Consider the following 21929-nt stretch of genomic DNA (forward strand, 5'->3'; position numbering starts at 1 on the left):
TGCTGGCATATAATATTTTTCTTTCAGGTCTTCCCATCTCCATTCTCTCTCTTCCTTTAAATCTATCCTTCATACTGCTTTCAGAATAATTTTTATTTTATTTTATTTATTATTTTTTTAATTTTGAAAAAAAATTTCTTTACAACATTATCTCTTGCACTCACTTCTGTTCCAACTTTTTCCCTCCCTTCCTCCACCCCCTCCTCTAGATGGCAAGCAGTCCTATACATGTTAAAGGTATCACAGTATATCTTAGATACAATATATGTGTGCAGAACTGAACAGTTCTCTTGTTGCACAGGAAGATCAGAAGGTAGAAATAACCCAGGAAGAAAAACAAAAATGCAAACAGTTTACATTCATTTCCCAGTGTTCTTTCTTTGGGTGTAGCTGCTTCTGTCCATCACTGATCAATTGAAATTGAGTTAGATCTTCTCTTTGTCAAAGAAATCCACTTTCGTCAGAATACATCCTCAGACAGTATCGTTGTTGAGGTGTATAATGATCTCCTGGTTCTGCTCATTTCACTCAGCATCAGTTCATGTAAGTCTCTCCAGGCCTCTCTGAAAACATCCTGCTGGTCATTTCTTATAGAACAATAATATTCAATAGCATTCATGTACCATAACTTATTCAGCCATTCTCCAATTGATGGGCATCCACTCAGTTTCCAGTTTCTTACAACCTTAACTCTTATTGTTCCTTTCAATGCCCTTTCCCTGTAGAGTAATTCAAGTAATGAATAAGCATTTATTAAGCAGCTACTTTGTGCTGGGTAATGAGGATGCAAAATATAAAAGTGAGTCAGACCCCATTCTCAAAAAGCACATATTGTGATGGGCGAGACAATACAAAAAGGGGCAACGTGGCTAGGAGAGGGTTTGGTCTGGGCCATTGGATTAAGGAATTGACACAACTTTAAAGATAATATAATTTGATTATTGTTATCAGGACAAGAACTTTGGTCCTATAAGGAATATTTTAGAAGCTACATGGATACCAAGAGATGATTACTCCTTTCAGCAATGCTTAGTTATAACTCCAGGGGCCTGCTGTTTTAGCAGACTTTGTATTAAACCTTTCCTGCTTCAGGAATGATCATAGGCACAGCAGGTTGGCTGCTGTAGAGCCGTAACAATAAGTGTTCTACCCAGGAAATGTGGGTGAATGAGTGTTTAGCAAGTTGGAGATCATCTTTCTTGCTCGAATTGCCAGGATGCTAGTGCTAATTAACAAATGAGGGAAAGACTGTGGGCTTCCAGGACTGTGTGCTCTTGGGGGACATAAGCAGCCTTCTAAATGACACAAAGACAGGGCCACTGAGAAACCTCCCACTAATCAAAGATGATCCATTGCATTGATTTGTCAGCCAAAGCTAATCATTTCAGCTGTTAGAATTTGTTCTCCTTTGAGATTTGGGTTATAGGAAGAGAAGAAAATCTGTGATAATCTGACATGTTTCTACCTATATTTTCATCAGTGGAGTATGGATTTCCAGTGATTCTTAACCAGAAAAATAGGAACTCATAGACTTGTTATTATTATTACTTTGGTCAGGTAATCAGGGTTAAGTGACTCACCCAAGGTCACAGACTCGACCAAGTGTCGAGTATCTGAGGATAAATTTGAACTCAAATCCTCCTGACCCCAGGGTTAATGCTTTATGTACTTCACCACCTACCTGCCCCATTATCTAAAATTCTACAGAGATAGTCAACCTAAGAAAGATGGAAAATTCTCAAGTATAATGCGATTCTTCTTTTATATAATTCAAGTCCTTGAATTCCTAAATATCCATTTAGGTGCCCCTTTTCCCAACCTAAACATTCTTGCTTCTTGTATAGAGTTTTTTTGAGATCCTTCCCTATCCTGGTCACCATCCTGTGTAGTCTCCAGTGTCTCAATGCCAGTCTTAAAATTTATTTCCCAGAACTGAGTCCTGCCTAGAGAAGAAAAGGCTTAGTGGGAGGCATGTGATGCTGATCTCCAAGCTTAGAAAGGACTGTGATATGACAAAACTCAATTTGATTTTGTTTGTTTCCAGAAGAAAAGCTGCAGGCTGAAGAAGACTTAAGTTGCAGAAAAATAGATTTAGTTAAAAAAAAAACAAAACCAAACAAAACTTAACAGAGTTATCTTAAAAAATAAGAGTTAAAAATTTTGAGAAAGCGAATTTATGGTCTTGGTCTCTAAAGATCATCAGATGAAAATTAGATGAGCATTGTTGATGATTCAATGATGAACAGATTCACAGGTACGAGTTGTACTAGACAGTCTCTGTTGTCCTGACTTTTGTCATCCTGTTGCTCCTGGCAGAACATCAATTTTCCCTTTAAAATAAACCAAGTAAAAGAAGAAATTAGAAGTGTTTGGGTAGATACAGATTACATTATACCTATCAGAAATGGTGAAAAGGGGACTTAGTGGATTGTAAGATTTTTGAAAATTTTTTTATTATAGCTTTTTATATACAAAACATATGCATGGGTAATTTTTCAACCTTGACCCTTGTAAAAACTTCTGTTTCAACTTTTCCCCTCCTTCCCTCCATCTCCTCCCCTAGATGGCAGGTATGGACTGTAAGCTTTTTGAAGATGGAACCAAATCTTAGATAAATTTTGATTCTGTCCTAGTGCCTCCTAGCACAGTAAGCTTGATGTTAAGTGGAAAAGTAGAAATCCCATGATTCAAAAGCATTTTCTAACTGTTTTTCTTTATTTTTAGACCTATACCCCTCTCTCCTTTTTTTTTTGCAAGGCAATTGGAGTTAAGTGAGTTACTCAGGGTCATAGAACTAGTAAATGTTAATATTTTGAGGCTGGATTTGAATTCAAGTTCTGTTGACTCCAGGGCCACTGTTCTATCCATTGTACCATCTAGTTGCTCCTTCTCCCCCCTTTTAAAAGTAAAAAAAAAGTTCTTTGGAATGATTAATGTATGGAATACTAGGATAATGAGAACAGATATTTAGAACTGGAAGAAATCTCAGAATTTATGAAATTTTACAAACGAGCACACTGAGTCACAAAGAGTTTGTTACTTTTTCCAAGCTCCACTGGTAGAGAAAAGATTCAAAGGCAGGTCCCATGACTATTTCCATTTACTCTCGTCTCCTTTAACCTATTAATTAGAATTGCATCTGTGACTAGTATGACAATAGACCTCCTTGCACCAAGGAAGGGGGTTATTCAGGACACAATGATATTACAATGGGGTAAGTGTTGTCTGATGGTTCTATAGCTGGTCCCATAAAAAGATAAGCAGAAATGTATTCTCTATAGAGGACAAAAGCCAGTTTTATCAATGTACTAATGGGTAGGGCAGAAAACTATACTGAATTTTTAATTGTTTTAATTTTTTTTGGCTGAAGTAATTGGGGTTAAGTGACTAGCCCAGGGTCACACAGCCAGGAAATATTGAGTGTCTGAGGCCAGATTTGAACTTAGGTCCTCCTGACTTTAGGGCTGGTACTCTATCCACTGCATCAACTAGATGTCCCAACCATATTGAATTTGATAAATTTTGAACTATTTTTATGTGACTGAATCTATTGCATGAGCTTTTCATATTTTTTGCCAGATGACTGGCTTGGTGGTGCAAGAAATTAAAAACTAAACATGAGATTTGCTTTGGGCTTCATCCAGGCTCAGTCACTTGCTATGTGGGTGATATTAGACAAGTCATTTCCCCTTTGTGAGCCCTCATTTTCATTTCTAAAATGAAGGCATTGGATGGAGTGACTTCCACAGTTCTTTCCAGCTCTAAGTCTCTGATGCTCTGAACATAATGGGCTTTCAAAGACACCAGGATGAGTATATGTGTCAGTCTGAGTCAGTATTAGCCTGCTTTGATATGGTCTAAGTGCTCCTTGTGGTCCAAGAGCTTTTAGGAGTCACTAGGGGATAACATCCTTGAATCGTACTGCTGCGTGTATTTAATAGCTATTTAAAGTCTCACTTCTCCATTATCTTCTGGACAGGGAGAGATTCATTCATCAGTTGGTCTCCTACCTAAGGAGTATGAACTTTGTGTCAGCCAGGAGCCATCTTAGGCCAGAGCGCTTGAATTTGTCTCTGTGTGAGATCCAAACTTCTGCCATTGCTGATGCCCTGAATGTCTCTGCTCATTTGTTCACAGGTCTGCAAAGATTTTGTGAAGATATAGAGATGATGATTGGATTCCAGCCAAACATTTTCTGGAAAGTCTGCTGGGCGTTTGTAACACCTACTATTCTTACAGTAAGGATCATATATTGGCAATTGATGCTCCAATTCATGAATTAAATTTGATTTGTTTATCCTTTTCTTTTAAAGAGCAAAGCATGGTAGCTTTGGGTAATTAATCTAAAAGACGAGAATATTGTATATCCATTCATACTCCCAGAAGGAGCCATTCTCCTTTCCTTGTACAAGAAGTTGCTTGATGCTTTCCTTCAAGACCATCAGATGGAGATGAACTCCAGGATTCATGCTGCAGATTCTCCTCCTGATCTGTGGGATGGTTCAGTGGGAAAAAATTAACTCTGCAGTGAAGAGACCTAGGTTAAAATCCTACAAACTACTTGTGCATCTTTGAGCAGGTCATTAAACTTCCTCCTCCCAACCTTCTTGCTTGGAAGCTCCTCTCAGTGTCAATAAATGAACTTTTTATTTTAATGCTCTCTGGAAAGCTGTGGATGCTCCCATATTCCTGTATCCCAGAAGGTGGCGGTAGAAGCCAGTCTAAGAATACTCAGATTGCATGCTATTCTCTCTCTGATGGAAATCGGGCAGGGGAAAGATAATTGTAAAGAAAATCTTCATTTTCTTTTCTTTTGCTGTCATGGAGAATATAATCACACCATTTCAACTTCTTTCTGAGAGGCTGAAACAACAAAAAGAAAAAACCATGATGCGTTTGTTTCAGTCTATGTGGAAAGTGATTTAGTATTATTTTGACATGCAGTCTCCCCTCCCCCTGCTCTCATTATTCTAAAAGGCCCCTTTGCTTGAAGACATTATGTGTGAGATTTTAAAGGGTATAAGATGTGTTAGCATTCTTTTAAAAACAGAACCGAGTCTACTCTAGGAAGGTCTGATTTACCTGTGTGGTAAAAAGGAAATGCTTCTATTGCCTGTTCTGTTTCTGGCTCACCATCTTACCCTGCGCTCCCAACTTTTTATTTTTATCTTTTTGGCTAGCTAAGCTTTATTGATAGAGTGAGAACATGCCCTTCAGTCGCTGCCAATGGTGTTTTTTTTTATTGGTCCAAATAAAAATGGGAAGTCTTATGGGATTCCGGCTGCCTACTTTCACTCTTTTCCCTAGGGGAATAGTGGAGACATTTGAGTTGGAGAGATGCTGGTTGGATTCTGAAGAAGTGTAGTATATACCTTTAATGCGCCATATCAGTCTCTGGGATAGAAGTAAATTATAGATCCCTATCTCTCTGATGAGAAGCACAGAGCCAAAGGCATATTTGATTAATCTCATCTCTAAAGCATGTTTCCCATCCCAATATAGAGATAGTGTGGTAAAGAGGATTGTTTTACTTCCCAGCCAGACTGGCACTGGGGACAATTATATCCCTGCCTTCTTCCTTCAGGATCCTTTTCAGGTGCGACTTAATTTAGGCTGTTGATTTTTTTTTATCATGCCTTTTTAGCTATTGACAGTTGAAATAAAAAACTAGGTTGCTCATGTTTTTTGTTTTTTTGTTTTTCGTTTTTTTGCATTTTCTTTCTTTCTTTCCCTTATGCCCAGAAGAAAAGACTTAGAACTGAGATAATAGGAGATTCCTTTAACCTGTCCATATCCATTGAGAAGTAGCCTTTGTTTTTGATTCCCCTTCCCTATTCACTTTCTACATACCATGTGAGTGAAAAAGTCATGTTTCACCCAATTTGTGTTGCTTACAATTTTGTATTTCATTTTGGTGGCATTTAGAAGCATATTGATCCCAATAATGGGCTTAGATGAAAACTTTGGGTGATCCATTACTTCCATGTTTTATATAGCATTGGACATGAATCTAGAACTTTTCTGTGTTAAATCACTGAAATCCGCCTCCCTCCCTCCCCTACTCTCCATTCTTTCTTTGAAAGAATCTGCTATTGTTTAGGCATTTTTTTCCATTGAAGAGGAGTATTTGTTTTTTTCTGTGGGTCTGGAACTGGGTTCTATTCTCAAATTTTCAATGGAGTTTATATGTTTCTTTTTATGTAACACATCTACTTGGTTCTTCACTAGGAAATAATCTACTGTAACTCACCTTAAAAAGAGAACAGTGTGGGAATTTGTTTTGTTTGATGATGAATATTTAAGAGTTTTGTTTTTCAATTAAAATAGGATGTGGGAGGAAGAGAAAAATTAAATTAAAAATAAAAGCAGGTATAATTTCAAAAAGAAGAGAAAAAGAAATGATGAGAGTAAAGGAAAAAAAATCTAAACCGTCTTCCTTCAGTGAGAATTTCAGTGAGAAACACCCTGAGGGCAATGACCTCAACTGGTGCCAAATTTTGGGAGCTGCTTCTGAAGATATAAGTTAATACAAAATGTCCTTGTCAGCATAACATTTTCTTGGAAGCAAGCTCAGGTTGCATGTTGTTGTTGTATCCTACTACAAATCTGAGATTGGTAGTGAGCTAGGAAGGACTAATATTATGGCTTAAATGACTTTGTAGCCCCAGAAATAAAATTGATCATTTTTATACATGCCTCCTTGGATTTATAGGGCTATAAATATTCTCTATGCAATTATTGTATACATAGTCAGATCACGTTACTGAATTATGCACAAGCATAAGCAGATGTATTGCTATTTATATAGTAAATGAAATAGAGCAACTTAATATAATTACATTAGGTCATAGTGCCAACAGACTATATAATAAAGTTTATAACTTTAGGGGCAAATGTTTAAAAGGAACTTGAAGTAGAGCTCTTTCTTTGTAGGAACATGAAAAAATAGTTGTCTACATACAGGTCAGGGTTGTTCAAAATTTTTGTGTTGAAGTCTTACTGCTTGGACTAGTTTGCCTGCTGGTAATGGTAATGATAATAATAACAGAGATGATGTTGAAAATGTTATACAGATATTTTACATGTGCTTTATGCTTTTCAAAGCACTTCTATATGTTCCATTTGCTATTTTTCCACAACTTATTTAAATATTGATTTTTTTTTATTAAGAGTAGGAAGAGGAATCATGCTTCAGGACATTCTTCCTAAAGATATAATAAAGCTAAAAAACCTAGTCTTATGGTACCTGGGAAATGATGTCTGAAGGCTTAATGAGGGCAAGATATCCATTTACATTTATTTGTGAAGTTCCAATTTTCAGCAAATAGGATTATTCATGCTATTTCCTGACCTTCTCTCTTGACCCTTCTTTGCAGGGGTGAAAGTGAGATGTGGGAGGGCAGAATTAGTCTATTATCCATTTTTGTCCCTGAAAAGTAATTAGGGAAGAAATTACTCCTATTTTGCATATAAGGACTCTGACACACATGGAATAACTCAGTGACTGATAGATCCAGGATCCAAACTGGATCCAAGGATCCCAGGTTTTTAGTCTGTGACCTACCATGCTGTCTGTACCCAATTAGTATAGCAAAAAGGCTAGACAAATATTTCTTTCCCCCCATACTTATTAAAAGAAACAGATGAACTAGTTGGACTTTGTGCTGAATCACCTCTCCGGTATCATTCTGGGTCTCTCTTAAGGAGAGACTTGCTTGATATGAGTCATGGTTTGGGCCAGGCAAATTAAAAGAAGGATCAATTTAATCCCTTGTTGTGTGGAATGACATCCTTGAAGTCATTATTGATGAACCTCAATTAACCATGTGTTCTTTTCTTTCCCCCCCTCTTCCCAGTTTATTCTTTGCTTCAGTTTTTATCAGTGGGAACCCATGACTTATGGCTCTTATCGCTACCCCAACTGGTCGATGGTGCTTGGATGGTTGATGCTGGCCTGTTCAGTTATTTGGATCCCTATTATGTTTGTGATAAAAATGCATCTAGCTCCAGGCAAATTTATTGAGGTAATTCTATGGATTTCTATTCCCCTGCTATCAGGTCCCAAGGGAAAGCCTGGAAAATCTATGCATGAAAAAAAAAAAAAAGATTCAGTAAACTTATTCAAGAGGTAGACCCGGTGATTAAGTGATTACAATTGCCACAGTTTTCTATTAAATCCATTTTTATTATGTATTATTCTACTAATGGAGGTTTTCAGCCAATCCAAATGCAGAGCTATTATTATGCTATTCCTCAACCTGGTGACAGCTCTCTTGAATAAATGATCATAGCTTCTGCTTCTTTCCCTGGAGTTTCCTTCTTCTCTTTCCTCATCCGCATTTTAAATCCCAGTATTTAGTTTTTAACTACACATCAAAATCCATTTTTTTCTCATTAGTTTTTTTCCCTCCACCCCAGTCTTTTTCTTTCTGAACTCTCCCATCATTTTGATGTTAGAGATACATTTAACAGAATTAATCTGTCACAGTTCTTTCTCCTTCTTGCTGCCTATTGTTTGACCGGAGTTAACATTGATGGGATTGACACTATCCCTGTAGGAAAGTGATAATGGTCTCTGGGCAACAATTGACTCTAAGAATAGTTGACACATGGTGTATCCCATGAGATGATTCTTGAACAATTTTGGGGGTCCACAAAGCCCTTTTGTTGGACAGATGAATGTACAAAATATCTATCTTCAGGTTCAGTGATATGTTTTATCTCTGAGCCATAATTTCCTCAAAAAATGAGGGGAGTAGATTGGGGAGGTCTTCTCCAACTCAAAATTTTAAAATATTATGATTCTATAATACATGTTCACCTCTATCAACGTAAAAAAAATACCTCTTCAGAACGAATGAGAAATTTGTACTGTTTTAAATAAGCTACTAGTAAGGTAAAATCTAGATTTTATCATTTTCAGAATCAACTTTATTCATGCTGTTCTAGTAAGAGAAAAACCTGGCTGCCACCTAGAGAATCCTTGAGGATGATTACTGGTCCATAGAATACAAGGAAGAAAATGGGTCACTAGAGGGCAAGAAAGTAACTGGCACTAGGTAGCTTCCATCCTTGGAGTCCTTGCACTTTCAGTCAACTAGAGCTAGGAATAAAGAAGCCCCATTGGATCTGGAATGCAAGAAGTAGAATAAGTTAATGTTAATCATGGGGCAATATTAGAAAATGCACAAAAAGTCAGGGGATTGGAAGTTGAGATTCATTAATTTATAATGATCTGTATAGAATGTGATAGTTATCCCTTGTAGATATAGGAAGGAGTCAGTAATCCAGTTTTCATCTATAGGAATATTTCCTATAGTTCATCTTCTGTTTTTAGATCACTGCTACTTAATGAAACATAGTGATTGTGCAATTGGGTCCCAATGAATCATCTTAACACATTGCTCTGAAATTCTGCTCAATTTGAAAAGACACGGTATTAATCATGGATATTTCCATTTTAGCCTGCAATGTCCTAATCTGATGAGTTGCCTATATACATTTATTATGGTTGATTTGGGATATAAAGGTTGCAAACATAATTAAGATAGAGATTAAAGTAACTGATAGAGGAGCCAGATTCATTTTAATAGGTAATAAACATATAATTGGTCCCTCAACATAGCCAGAGATAGGTTTTCTTTCTTTTTTTAATACAAAATTCTCCAATCAAATTAAGTTTTCAATAAAGATTTCAATGAGAGAATTAGATAACTCCCATTATTTTTAGTTTGACTTCAGGAACCCACTTCTCTGAACCAAAGAGAGATGTGACCAAGTTTTTTGCATGAGATAATTAACATCTTTGCTCAGTTTTGACAACATGTTTTTTGGGTTTGGATTAGGGTTTTTATTTGGTCATTTATATCCTTTTGGGAAATGTTAAAGAAAAAAGTTATTTTGATGCCATTGTCGAGATTCCAGAACTGAAGTAATTGAACGCATGTCCTCTGAAGAACAAGTTTGGCAGTTGGGGAAAATATCACAAATTTTCTTCATTTGGAGGAAAAATATCTAATTAAAACCTGGACTCTTTATCCTTTATTAATCTTGTAATTTGTGTGCAAAACAAATCCTAACAGCATTACATGATAATATTGCTTGTAGGATGATGTAAATACTTTCAAATGAACCAAAGTAAATCTCCTCTTTACCTTTCCTGACCCAGTTAATTATTGGACCTAATCTCATGGAACAACTGTTTTCCTAGAGAGAATTACAAACTAGGTGGGTCTAATAGTAGACCCTTTCTGAATTCTTCATTTAAGAGTTGCAAGGAGGGAAGTCTTGAGTTCCTATGACCTGTGATTTGTGACTGATGTTCTTTGATTCTCTTTCAGAGGCTCAAGTTGGTCTGTTCCCCACAGCCAGACTGGGGCCCATTTTTGGCTCGGCACCGTGGAGAGCGTTACAAGAACATGATCGACCCATTGGGAACATCCTCTCTGGGACTGAAATTACCTGTGAAAGATTTAGAACTGGGGACCCAGTGCTAGTTTCAAGACAGCAACAGCCCAGCCTTGATTTGACAATATTTTTTCTTGTTTCCTCTCCTCTGTTCTTATTTTGCTTCCCATTTGCCACATCTCCCTTCACTTCTGTGCATGAGAGTGGTTGCTTAGAAAAGTAGGACTTTTTATCGCATGCTGTAGTGAAGAGCTAGACAGACCACTTGAAGCAGTGTTGGCTTTGAGTTAGTGGTGTCCCATATGTTGGGTTTTCCCCTTGTGTTGCATGCTGTTGTTCACCTTTTGGGAGTGGATTGGAGAAGTTGTTTCCACCGGTCATTTGGACCACAAGGAGGAATGCAGCATGTTTCCATTTGGTGGCTGGAGGGGATTGGAAGCAGGGATAACGTGGTGTGATCTCAGCAGCCATAAGGCACCAATAATTTGGAAGGCATTGACATGGAGAATCAAATGAATAATTTCAGTGAGTTCTTCCAGAGAATTAAAGTACAGGACAAAAATGTTTGGAAGGAATTGAAATGGCAATGATCAGAAAGCATATTTGGCATAAGTCCAGGTGGATACATCTGGACACCACTGAATTGGTTATTTTCATGAGTTTCCATGAATGATTTGAGTTCTTTCATTTGGAGCAAAGGTCTCATAGCTGAAATCTCTAATTTTTCATTCTTTGCTAGAACTCTCAAAATCATTTCTGTTCCTTTCATTTAATTCTTTCTTTTTGAAGCCCCATCTGTGGGTTTTTAGGTCTTTTTTTGTCTTTCTGCACTCTCTTCTCAAGAAGCCATCGTATAATTTGTGCCTGATTTTGTATTCTCATGGTAGTTCTACGTTCTAGTTTCAACATGACATTTAGCTGTGTGGTTCAATGTAGTATTCTCATTTTCTTCTCTTCTAAATGCTTTTCTATAAGCTGTAGAAATATTGTTCTCTTTCGACCTCTGGGAAAACAAGACTTACCCCAACTCTATATATTTTATATATATATATACACACACATACATATATAGGACATAAACTCTTAAAGACAGACTGATAACTTCTTAATTTTTACTCTCAACTTTTTCACTCACAGTAACTGCCAACTGTGGTCATAAAGATATAGAGAAATGGAGAATTTAGTAGAAGGCAATCATGCTGTCCCTGGACTGGTAGAACATTTCTAGGTCACTGCGTTTACAGGATTTTCTGATAAATACAGCTTAGGTAAGTAGTGATCAAGCCAATTAAGACTTTAGCTTTTAAGAACACATTTAGCCAATCCAATTTTAAGAATTCCCCATTTATAGCACTTATTGTAATTGCATTATAATGAGAGAGAAAAATATGTCTACCAAGATGAGCAAAACTATAACCTTTATTATCTCCTTATATCCTATACATAAGTAGATGAGCTTTTTAAAGAATGATCTGTGTTCATGTAGTATGTACCAGTAGTGCTGTTTTATGTCCATATAAATATCTTATAAAATAATGTAGAAATGGTGACTTTAGAGTAGAGTAATCTGAGTTTTTTTCCTTTAGCCTACTATAATAGCATCAAATCTCAAATTGATTTCTTTCGAGGGACTGTTTCAATCATTTTCTTATTTGTCTCTGTGTCTTCACATTACAGGGTCTCAGGTAAATATTCAGTTAAACCCATGTCTATTGATGTGATGCTTTCATCCCTTTAAAAAAACAACAAAACCCCAAACCAGATCTAATGTTACATTTTCCGAGAGAATCTATTTCTTTTGTATATAAAATACTGACTCGTTTTGCTGAGCTTTCTCTTTTCTAGGGCAAATAGTGTTGCCATTTGCTGACATGGGTGTGGAACTTTAAAGTCTGCCTAAGCAGTGATGAAAAGCAAAATGAAAATGGGTTGGGAGAGTTGGTTTTTTCCCCCATCCCCACAGTCTGCAAGGTTCCCTCCACACCTACTTCATGGTAGAGTTTGTTATCAATCACAGAGGCAGAATAATGCTCTTTGTATAGAGACTTTACCAAAATCAGCACTCACAACTTAGCCTTACAGAGCTATGCTGTTGATTCACCTATGCCAATTGGGTTTCATAGGGGCATGATGTGCTCACTTTCTGGAAAAAGCCATATTGATAAGAAGCTATCACTGGTACGGCAGAACAATTTGATCAATGGGTACAGAGAAGAGGCCCTACCAAATAACTTTAGTGGTTATTGTGGTAAGGGAGGGCAGCTGGGGGGATCTATTTGGTGTTAGAATGAATTACCTTTCCAAATCAGAGAAACCTTTCCATTTTGATTGTTGGAAAAAAGACCACAAATCGATCACCACCATGTAATAGGTAATGACGATTCTTTCCCCCCCTTTTTTGTATTTTTCTTTCCCTCTTTTTTATCTTTTCTCCTATTTCATCTCTCTGTCTCTATATCTTCTTTGTTTTTGTGTCTCTGTGTCTCTGTCTCTTTCTTCTTTTTCTTTCACTCCTTTTTTCCTCTCTCTGGCTATAAACTAATTTGATTTTAGATGCTAATGCATTTTCTTTCAACTATTGTTTGGTGATTAAAAAGAAAAAAAATGCTTCCCAATATTGCCAGCTTTGTTTTATCCAAACCATAAGATAACCTAGTTAGACTTTTTTTTTTTAAACTGGATAGTTTTAAAAAATCATGTAAGTGGAAGTGGCTGTCCTTTTGTTGATTAGAATTTATCTCTTCAAAAACATAAAACACAGGTAGTTATTCTTTGGCCATCTGTTGTATTCTTGTGATTTTGAAATCTCAGACAAAAATTGTTCAAAGTGGCAAGTGCCAAGTGAGAAATTTTCTTGAGGGCTGGAAATCTGAAGAATTTTAATTTTAAAATGTCATTTCTTTCATTGACAGCCACTCACAATTTTCAGTCTTTTATGTTCAGAGAAGTTAGATGAGAGATCTCTTTCCAGGCATTGTAATCCAATGTATCTCAAGCACTTGGTCAGTACTATTTCAGCTAATATATACACAGCTCTGACAAATATTTCTGTGATCTTAAAATGCTTGCACCCAAGTCAATTTTTAAAATGAATTTTTAAAAAATTACCAATATCATCATTAACTGCATACAAAGCCTGTATACCTGAGAATTTTCCATTTGATTAAACAACATTGGAGCTATTGGGGAAAGTGGTTCCTTTATTACTGTTCAGAAGAACTTGGTAATTTTCCATCGGTGAAATCATTTTGGTGATGCCAACAAATGCCAGAAACCCATTCCAAAACAAAAAGCCATATGTGAAAAACCAGTGACCCTGTAAGGTCCTTCAAGGAGAATAGTTGTATATTTCTTAAATATCGGTGTTGTGGCTTTCTATGCAGATATTAGCCTTGCAAGTTAGTAGCTTTCAGTCTGTTCAGAATTGTATTTGTCATATACATATGTGCTCAAAAGAGGTAAAATTCTGGGACCAGTGCAAATGTCCTACTTTTTTGTTTTGTGCATGAAAACTACACTCAATGCAAAATCCTGGATGATCTCAATTGCTTTGGGATCTTCCAAGTAATTTTAATATGCAAGAAATGTAACCAACTTGTGTTTCAGCAAGAAGCAGCAGCACTTTATGCTTCAAAAAGAAGGGTTGAACAAAATGACTCTTAATTGAACCAGAATTGGATTGTCCTTACATCAGTGTTTTGTTAATTAGATTCTACTTCATGGATCATCTAGAGGTACCTCAGTGCTCAGTATCTCTACCTACCTACCAGTTAGCTTGATTTTTCCATGCTAAAGGTCAGGATTTCCTTTGTGTTCCATCTCATTGCTCCCCAATCATCTTCCCCTTCCTGGAGACCTGTATAATCCTATTGCTTTGGATGACCATGGGTAGTAAGGTCATCTTGGTGTGTATTTGTTGACAGAGATTTGGTCTTGTGTTGCTCTTTTCAGGGCTTATGTTTTAGCAGCATAATGCTAGAAACATGGATCGAGGACACTTTTAATTGTAGGCTGCCCAGCAATGAAAATTAGGATGAGCCATGCAAGGGGGGATTTTCCCACTTGCCAACTATAGTTTGTTTGGAGAGTTTCTAGCTTGGAAGAAACAAATTGGAAAATTGGGTCTTGATCTCCAATTTTCCTCAAAGAGAATATCTGGTACTCATGATATACTGGAACTTCAGTTCTCCTGAGATTTGGCCCACAGAAGGATCATGTGATTCTGCTATCTCATGGCTCCTGCCTTTACCATCTCAAAGCAGCCTGCAACCAAAGAAAGAGGGAATTTTTGATCTGGGGTCTAACTTGTCACTGGAGAGCAAGCAGAATCTTACGACTTGGATAGTTTGGTTTTCCTGCCATGTTTTCAATACATCTTCAGGTTACCATTTGCCTTATAGGTGTATTTCATCCTTAGGATAAGAATTAGTGTTGAACTAGAATCTGTTGTCTGTCATGCATATAATGTCTTGCGTCCTTTGTATCTTTTTTGGCACTTTATTATAAACCTATCACCGAATAGGTTAATTGGTAATTAAATACTTGCATAATGTCACAAACACAGGCACTCCATATGGAAACTAGTGTCTGTGAAAAATAAAGATATATTCCCTGATCAGGTTGTTATATTTTTTCATTAGCTATACATGAAGAAAATATATTATGTTACAAATGAGACATCATATATATCTAATATAGTGCACATTATATATTGTTCATTTAAGAAGTCATTATTCTTGAGGCCCTACCTCAAATTTTGTATTTATGTGTACAAATGCAATTTATTGTATTATATATTTGCCTATTATATAATGATGTTATAAATTAGAATTTATCCTATAATGTATGAGTTCTGAAAACACTAAATAAATGTTAGTGGTTAAAACACGATGGCTACTGTATTATATCTGCTGGAAGCCCGTCACCCAACATCATTCTTACTTAACTGATGGCCTTTGGGTATCTGCAGGATTGATCCATTTTATTGTCGGAAACCCAGAGCAGCCAGGGAAAACTACCCTCCTGGGGAAATGAAATATCAAGCTACTATAGAAACAAATATCAATTAAATGGTTGTATTCTTAACCATCAGAATGCTTTGTTGCTGGCTTAATTATTAATTACCCCCTCAACGGGCTGTGTGTGTATGTATATAGGTGTCTGTGGTAGAAGGGTGTGTGTGTGAATGTTTAAGAGAAGCAGTAAAATCTTTTGGTGTAGATTGACTATCACTTTATTAGTCTTTCAGATAGTTTAGGTAGGAAGACTAGAAGTAAGATTTCCTGACTTGGAATAAAATTATTAATGAACTAATTTTGGGTCAAGACTCCAGCATTAAAATGACAAGAGTGATCTGGACTATCCAAAGTAGGAAACAACCTTCCCCCCATTTCCTGCCAGCTTGACTAAAATACTTCTATTGAAATCTGAAGTATTATCACTGTTATTCTGACTAACCTTGGGAATGGCATCTAATGATCAGTCCCACGTAGACTAACAAGATACACACAAAAATGATATTGGAAGAGAAAATTGGATCAAGCATACGGCTTTTCCATCTAAAAACTGTTCTTCAATGAACAGAGAAAGCTATCTAGGGGATGGGAAGCAGGGGAGTATTGGCTGAGAAACGGATGATGTTCAACAATTAATTCTTAGGTCTTCAGCTTGTCTTACATTCCCATAACATATTTCTCAGTCTTATTTTTAAAAACATTCTTTTAAATAGGAACGAGAGATGAGAAAAAAGGACTGGACCTGCAGGATCATCGATATAGAAAATTCCCAAATGAGGAAACTCGGTTGTCTGAAGCATGACAGGTTAAAGTGTGTTGCCCAGTATCACATAGCTATTACATGACAGAGACAAGACTTGAGCCCAGATCTTCTTCTCTTTAAAGTTAGTTCTTTATCCATTATATAATGCTACCTCTCCATTTAACTGATATTCGCAATCTCCCCTTTCTTTTTAAAAGAAGTGACCAGGACATACTATGGAAAATTTACTGTACATGGGAGAAGTAGGGTGGAGCTACTCTGATCTTATGTCTAAAAGGAAGTACTTTTGGTCTAGCCATACATAAGTCATAATTTTAGAACAGGAAGAAATCTTAGAGATATCTGGGTCAGCCTAAAGAGATAAAAGTTTGATGTTACAAATGAGGCGTCTGAGGCTCTGAGAAGTAAAGTCACATGTCAGTGACTACTTAGACCCAAATCTACCTCTCTTTCCCCTATTTATTCAGTTTTAATTGCTTTTTTTGTTGTTGTTATTCTCACTCTTTTTGCTTGTTGTAGTCTTTTACTAGTTCTGCTTATTTTACTATGTATCATTTCATGTTGTCTCATGCTTTTCTATATTCATAATATTCATTATATTTTATAAAATAGTAACATTCTAATAATATCCCTCTTTCCCTTCTTTTCTTCTCCTGTCGGTCCTATCCTGGCTGTCCTCTCCTTTTCTCTCTTTCTTCATTTTTAACTTGGGCTACTTTACCCCCTCTTTAGATAAACTGGTGGTTCCATATTCCCAGGGATTTACCATATTGGTATCAGACTTAGTATGGACACTGGATTGCTTTTAGCACCCCTCTAACCTGGAAATTTTCAACCTCAAGGAACCCAACACCCTCGTTGCCCAGATACCTAGAAATACAGGCATGTTGGCTGAGGAAATTTTTGAATCAAAGTTATTGCTTGGGTAAGGCAGTAGTGAATCAAGGAAACTCAGATGATTTTTGGGCAGCATAAAGATCACATAATTTGGACAGCATTTTATCTAGTTAAGAAAACAGAGGACTTAAACAAGAAAAAGAAGGTGGGAAATATCACTTATTCACAGAAGAAATCAATAGTGTTGGACAGGGAATCAAGAAATTTGGGTGCTAGTCTTGAGTCTGCCATGTAACCAAGTCCCTCACTTCCCTGGGCCTGTTTGCTTACTTATAAAATGAAAATAGACATATTTTGAGGTCCTTTATAGCTCTAAACTTGTATGATTTTTTTTCAGAGCCTGTGTTATGGATAGGTAGATGTTAGTTACCACCTTAGGAGCTAGAGGATAACTGCTTGCTTATCAATGTTAACCATCTTTCCTTAACAATCAGCAAAACTGGTAAAGTTCAAAATCTTATTCTCTGTTTGAGATACTTTCAATTCTAAACTTCTTTGACTAATTACAATAGATCTGTGTGAAGGACTAAAGCTGGTTATACCAAATGGACCACTGAATTTAGCCTATTTAAATACATGCTATTTGTCATTATTCCATAAATGAATATCCTCAGACTAGGATTAAAGAATTCAGTTGGAAATTTGTCTGAAGGTCAAAATGGGGGATAACTTTTCTTTTTTGTAATTTTCCACTTGTAAAGAGTGAGAGATTACAAGTGACCCACCACTGTTGGAAACTTGAGCACCAATATTTTCTGCATTTTCCCACTGCCTGTGGAATAAATAAGGTGATATAATGATGTGTTTCTAGAAATCAGTATGGAAGATGTTGAATTTTTGAGCTGGAAGGAACTAAGAGATAATTTCATGAATATGAGAGAAGTGAACTTTTTTAAAATATGGTACCTGAAACCTAGTGTGTTTAAAAATCACACTCAATGTCTCACAGCTAGTAGTTGCAGAGTTAGAATCAGAAAACAGTAAAATCTATCCACTGTGCCTAGAATATTCTTTCTCTTCTTATCTCGCCCTTTCGGAATTCTATGTTCTCTTCAAGTTTCAGCTCAAGTGCTACTCACTCAGCTAGATTCCCCCAGTCTTTAATAACCTTTTCCTGGGGCATTTCATTTTACATTCACTTTGTATATATCTTTTGTTTACATACATACACAATATAGACAGATATATATATATATATATATATATATATATATATATATCCACATATATGTATATACATGTTGCTTTCTTCTTGTAGAATGTAAATTCTTTGGAGAAGGGAATGTTTTGCTTTACTCTTATTTTTGTCTTACATCTAGCACAGTTCCTCATACATTATTGTGAAGTAGTGGACAGAACAATGCTTCCAGAGTTAGGAATCGATCAATAAACATTTATTAAGCTCCTTCTATGTGCCAGGCATTGTACTAAATTCTGGGGATACAAAAAGAAGCAAAAGATTGATAGGGAGAGACAATGTCCAAAAAAATAAACAGAGCAAGCTACATACAGAATACATAAGAAATAATTAAGATCTGAGATAGATTGATGTCTGTCTTAGATACGTATTATCTGTATCATCTTGGGCAAATCACTTAACCTGATTAGCCCTTAATTTCTTCATCCGTACAATGAGAGAAATGAACTCAATGACTTTTGAGGGTCTTTACAGTTTTAAAACTAGGACCTTATGAAATATTTTAAACATTAAACTGAACTTAGGTCTCTTAAGCAGTCTATTTCTTTTTATATTACATCATGTTACACTTTTGGTAGGAGAGACATAGTTGGAAAAGAAATATAACAAGGGATTGTACAATAAATAACATCACCATATTCCTTCTCCACACCTGCATTTGAGGTGCTAGAAGTCACTTAACATTGTTACTTACACTTAATTGAGTATCTATCACTGCATTGCAAACCTTTTAAATACCTTTGATTGCATCCCAGTTGCATTCCCATTGACACTGTTTCAAATCTTCTCTTCTCGAAAAAAGACCTCAGATTCTCTCCTTTAACCCTCTAAGATGATCTCACTTCCTCTCTTATTGAGAAAATAGGCATCCTCAAATATGGCATTCTTCATCTCCTCTCCTCCTTACATCAAAAACTATCTTCTTTTGCTTCAGTCTTAGATTATGAAGCAGATCTTCTTCTTGACAAGTCCTATGTATCTACTTGATTCTTGATCTTACTCTCTCGACTTTCTCACATCGATAATTTTATGACGTTTATGTTTCTCCCTCTCTCTGTGAGATTTTCTGGCTCATACAAAATGGCACTGAAGATGCTATGGATGGTCCAAGAGGAAGCAGGTTATTTACCCAAAGATGGTAAAATAACTATTAAAGAGTAGTCTGAGTTGTCCCAAGTATCATTTCCTAGGTTGACCAGCCGAAGAATAGATGGTAAAGATGAGGAGATTAAAAAAAGAGCAGAATATGCTCATGGAATTCCCATAGCAAGAGAAAAAAAAGATGTAGTGTTGGAAGAGCCCTTAGAAATTGTATAATTTAAAGACCTCATTTTATAGATAAGGAAACTAAGGTCAAGAGAAGTGAAATGAGTTAGCTAAGATAACTGAGAGCTGGGATTCAAACTAAATTCTGATTTAAAAATCTGTCAGTCTTCCCATTACATCATACTGTCTACATTGAGAGTCCTTGTAGTTGTAAATAATGAAAAAACATGGCATTTATTAAACTGGTGTGTGCAGCTATTTAGACATACAAATGAAGGAATACAGCCTCTTTTCATGGAAATTTTCATGTGTTTGTGCTGTGAACATCATCAGCCTCTTACAAATACCCACACTCAAACAAAAAGTGTCCCCAGGAATCAGTCTTTTTAAAAAACAATAAAACACAAAGTTATCTAAGAAAGAGTTATAACCTCTTAATTGTCATTATTATTAAAGATGCAGTGCTATATTGCTATGACAAAGTGTATGTCTTATTTTGCTTTTAGTTGAACAATCTAAAAGTATAGTCTCACAGGGATTATTGATTACAGAGATTTTAAGATGGATAGACCCAGCTGTCTCACCCAATCCTTAGCACTTATCAGAGAGGACAAGATAGCCAAATGAGCAGGCCAGATTAGACTTGTTCTGTTTGGTACCAGAGCACTGGGGCTGCTTCCACCCAGAACTGGGAGTAATGGGTAAAAGCTGAAAAGAGGTCAATTTATGGTTGACAACAGAAAAAAACTTCCTAACAAAGAAAGCTGTTCCATAGTAGAATGGACCACCTTAAGTTTTTTTATTTCCCTCTCTTTATGGGATTTAAACAAAATAATCATTTGGGGTGCATGTTATGTATCAGGTCTGAGTAGGCCTAACTGGTTTTGAGGTTCCTTCCAGTTCTCAAATTTTGAGTTTTCATTTTTTCTGTTTCTGAGTCATTGCAGATTTTAAGGTGTCTTGAGATTTTGAAATTTTCTAACAGATCGTTGCAATGACTAAAGCTGTTGGCACCCATCCTTGCCAAGCTCTATTTGAAAACTATTGAGAAGAGGGGAAACATGTCTCATATAATATTATAGAGTTTCTGATATTCTACTCCAGAAGATTTAATAGGATCTAGGGAATTCTTCCTTCTGGTTTCTGTAAGGTGTTATTTTAATGTTAGACTTACAAATACAAACCTCCAGGCAGAAAGGAAAAGTTCAGCCTCTGTAATGAAAATAGTAAAGTCTGCTCTCCCCTTGGGGCCAGAGTTGAATCCCTCTGGAGATGGAAGGAGAATTGGTTGAAATGAAATTAGGCCTGAGTCTTGACATCAGTTTACTTCTTCATCTTCTAACTTCAGTTTTGGAGTGCACTGAGCCCTGTGATTTGTGTGTTCACTTTTCTTCCCTTTAGTAAGGCTGTCAGCATTCAAAACTAACCTGTTTGCTCACTCTCCTTTCTGCCTGCCAAGGGACCCAAATGTAGAGCACAAAGTGGGACAAAGACCCAGAAGGAAGAGTGACAAGAAAAATAGGGCAAGGATTAAAAAACAATGTAGTCAAAACTCGCCTTTTTAAACATCTTCAATGTGGCAGCCTAGAACAAAATTATCTCTCAGAATACAAATGAAATAAAAGAAGGTGAGTGTGAAATGGGAACAAAGAAAGTCATAGTTGATCCCTTGTAGTGAAGAGGACTCTGGGTAGTGGTCTTGAATATTAAAGTTTGGAATAAGGTGTAGCTTAGGGGAAAACATTATTTTCCACCTTCTAAGGTCCAGGAAGAAGGCTTTAATAAAATGAGCTAAATCAGGAGCTTTAAATTATGTGTAATTAATTTAGTACAAATCATATTTTCTGTGATTTCAGTTTTCATGACTCTGCATCCACTCAAATAGCATATGAAGATGAAAGTGAAGATAATCTCAGAAGAAATCTCAGAGGTCAAAATTCTCTATGAAAAAAGGGTCACAGACCAGAGAAGATATTATATGGGGAGCTATATAGCCTTTTGTCTTCTTTGAGAGAAGCATGAACTTTCTCAGAAGGTGATTAAGAAATCCTGTTCTACTACAAAAAAGTCATAAAGTTTCTGAAAAGTAGGCACAGAGCTGCCCAATCAAAGGTCAATATATGGATGGATTTGTGATGTTCTAAATATGGACACTCAGCCAACTGTCTCTTCTCATTGGGGCTGCAGCTTACTCTTGGCCTTCCATTAAGCCAGGATCTCTCCAAGGTACTGGAGATTTTCTCTGTCTTGTGTGAGAGTTAGAAGAACACCCTGTTTCTGTCCCCTTTCACTTTGAGCTACATCATTCCCACACTTCCTATTCCAATACACTTTTCTTGGCTCACAGCTTGCACCCTTCCTCTCATGCCCAGATCATCTTTGA

The 21929-nt window shown here is 36.5% G+C and overlaps 1 protein-coding gene across 2 annotated transcripts in view; it reads left to right on the top strand.

The window, feature by feature from the left end:
• Positions 1-11464, top strand: part of SLC6A5 (solute carrier family 6 member 5) — a 61354-nt gene extending 49890 nt beyond the window's left edge. For both annotated transcript variants that reach the window (XM_031942120.1, XM_031942121.1), the window contains exons 14-16: positions 4138-4238; positions 7857-8024; positions 10341-11464. In XM_031942120.1, coding sequence (XP_031797980.1) covers positions 4138-4238; positions 7857-8024; positions 10341-10496 — 425 coding nt within the window. In that variant the 3' untranslated portion in view covers positions 10497-11464. The remainder of the gene's footprint in view (positions 1-4137; positions 4239-7856; positions 8025-10340) is intronic.
• The last annotated feature ends 10465 nt before the right edge of the window (positions 11465-21929 follow it).

This window comes from Sarcophilus harrisii, chromosome 6 (genome assembly GCF_902635505.1).
Source record: "Sarcophilus harrisii chromosome 6, mSarHar1.11, whole genome shotgun sequence".
In the NCBI taxonomy this organism is placed as follows: Eukaryota; Metazoa; Chordata; class Mammalia; order Dasyuromorphia; family Dasyuridae; genus Sarcophilus; species Sarcophilus harrisii.